Source organism: Prunus mume, linkage group LG3, assembly GCF_029339155.1.
Source record: "Prunus mume cultivar Tortuosa linkage group LG3, ASM2933915v1, whole genome shotgun sequence".
Taxonomy (NCBI): Eukaryota; Viridiplantae; Streptophyta; class Magnoliopsida; order Rosales; family Rosaceae; genus Prunus; species Prunus mume.
The window spans coordinates 27,246,386-27,248,249 of NC_142700.1; the positions used below are offsets into that span (position 1 = coordinate 27,246,386).

Here is a 1,864-nt window from a genome sequence, read left to right on the forward strand (position 1 = left end):
TAAGACATGGATGAAAAGCGAAAGTATTATTAAAAAAATGCATAATGCGTGTATATATGAGTATTAAACGGGAAAAATGTTAACTAGGTTGGAGTCATCGGGTTTTGGTCAAGAAAAAATGGGCTTTAGTCAAGAAAAAATAATAGGATGGGTTGTAGGTAAGAAAAAACTAGTTTGAAGGGGAAATGTCAAATTTACCATTTTTTTTTTCCAATCAATAAATGATAAAAGGAATCAAATATTCAAATATTGATGTGGTTGTCCATCTCAGCTGCCACATAAGATGGTATAAGAATATGGTATACAAATGTGGTAAGAGTAGTATTATTCAAATATTTTTGGCAAAGCTGAACATTGAGACCAAGAAAAAACGCACACGGCTGAAACTTGAGAATGAATATGAGAAAAAAAAGATGTCATTCTTGGGGATGGGAAAATCTCCTCTCAGACCCGAAAGAGAAATCTACAACATTTTTAACGCAGATACCATATTAATATTGTTGGGTGCTGTTAACTATTCGAGTTCTTCTCTACGGTTGATAAAGTGACCATTGTTTTTGCCCTAGTTAAGGACATTAATGTTGCTCAAAGATGAAGCTCTTGAAGCTCTTGTGCATTGCTTATAATAATTAATTAGATATCAAGATGCCATTGATGTGGCCAGAGGCATTTCACTCTCATGAGAATGATTAGATACATTAATGCTTGACGACGTGCGGCTTAACGATGAAACCCTTCGCTTTCCATCCTTGAAACTTCCTAATTCTATCTCTCCAGCTACCATCGCACCGGTTTCACCCCCGGAAGACTTATCAGCGGGTGTAGCCGCATCCGTGCCGGCCCGTACATTCGCAGCTGCCGCTGCAGCTGTATTAATATTTTTTGCACCACCAGCTCCTCCGGCATTGCCAACGCCAAACCTAGATCCAGAGCGCCGAGAGATAAGTCTGTATACGAATGTGAGGAACCAGAAGATCCATGGAAGGCAAACCAGCGCAACCCCAATAATGGGAAGCCAATAACGACCTCTGGTTTGTGGTTCAGGCAGGATCATGTACATCAGAAGGCACCCGCCTCCGGCCACGACGGATACAAATAAAAAGCAAGAGATGAGACATATGAACGAACCTCCTGGGGCACCTGCATTATTGTATACAGCCATATTGGAAACCAACTCCCAAAAGCATTAAATATATGAAACCTTGATCAATAACATTAACATACGATTCATTTGATCACCACCCTTCAGTTTTTTCATTATATATCCGGATCAAGAGTAATATCGTTTTGTATGAGAGAGGATGGTGATTTTTTGTTATCAATGCAAACAAACAAGGTTATCGTCCTTGCAGGAGAGAGATGGCCTTCTTGCAAATGTTGTTGGCAATGGGGCCAGAGATGGATGCATGCATGCATGGGGTTTTCAGATGGCCGGTGGACATATTCAACAGTTGTTTACGTAAAACATGGTTTTTGCGAAAACCAACCCGACCGTACACCTACAAAGGATGAGAGGTAAATAGAGAGGGAGAGAGAGAAGCGGGTTCAGTTTCTAGTTTGTACCTTGTTAGGATACATATAAAGGAGGGTTGATGGTTGAATGGTTAATTTGTTACCTCCTAAACTAGCTAAAAGAGATGGCTCAATAAAGGATTAAGGATGTTTTAGATTGAATATATCCGGTATCATTATGTTTTCGTTGAAACAGACTTTTAAAAAATAATTAGAGGGTTCTCGTTTTATTTAATGGCTCAAGCGCTAACCGGTTAATTAGTTAATACTACATTAACTACTGGTTTTGGCCCACTTTTTTTAATTTATTATTTAATAGAAAAGAAATAAATTTCATTAACCAGATGCATTG

General features: G+C 38.7%; 1 protein-coding gene across 1 annotated transcript; it reads right to left on the reverse strand.

The window, feature by feature from the left end:
* Nucleotides 1-316: 316 nt before the first annotated feature.
* LOC103326941 (Putative membrane lipoprotein) lies at nucleotides 317-1,517 on the reverse strand. Its single transcript, XM_008229196.3, has 2 exons — nucleotides 1,225-1,517; nucleotides 317-1,140 (listed from the first exon to the last, which is right to left on the reverse strand). The coding sequence occupies exons 1-2, from the start codon at nucleotides 1,256-1,258 to the stop codon at nucleotides 641-643; spliced, it is 534 nt and encodes a 177-aa protein (XP_008227418.2). The 5' UTR covers nucleotides 1,259-1,517; the 3' UTR covers nucleotides 317-640.
* Nucleotides 1,518-1,864: the final 347 nt, after the last annotated feature.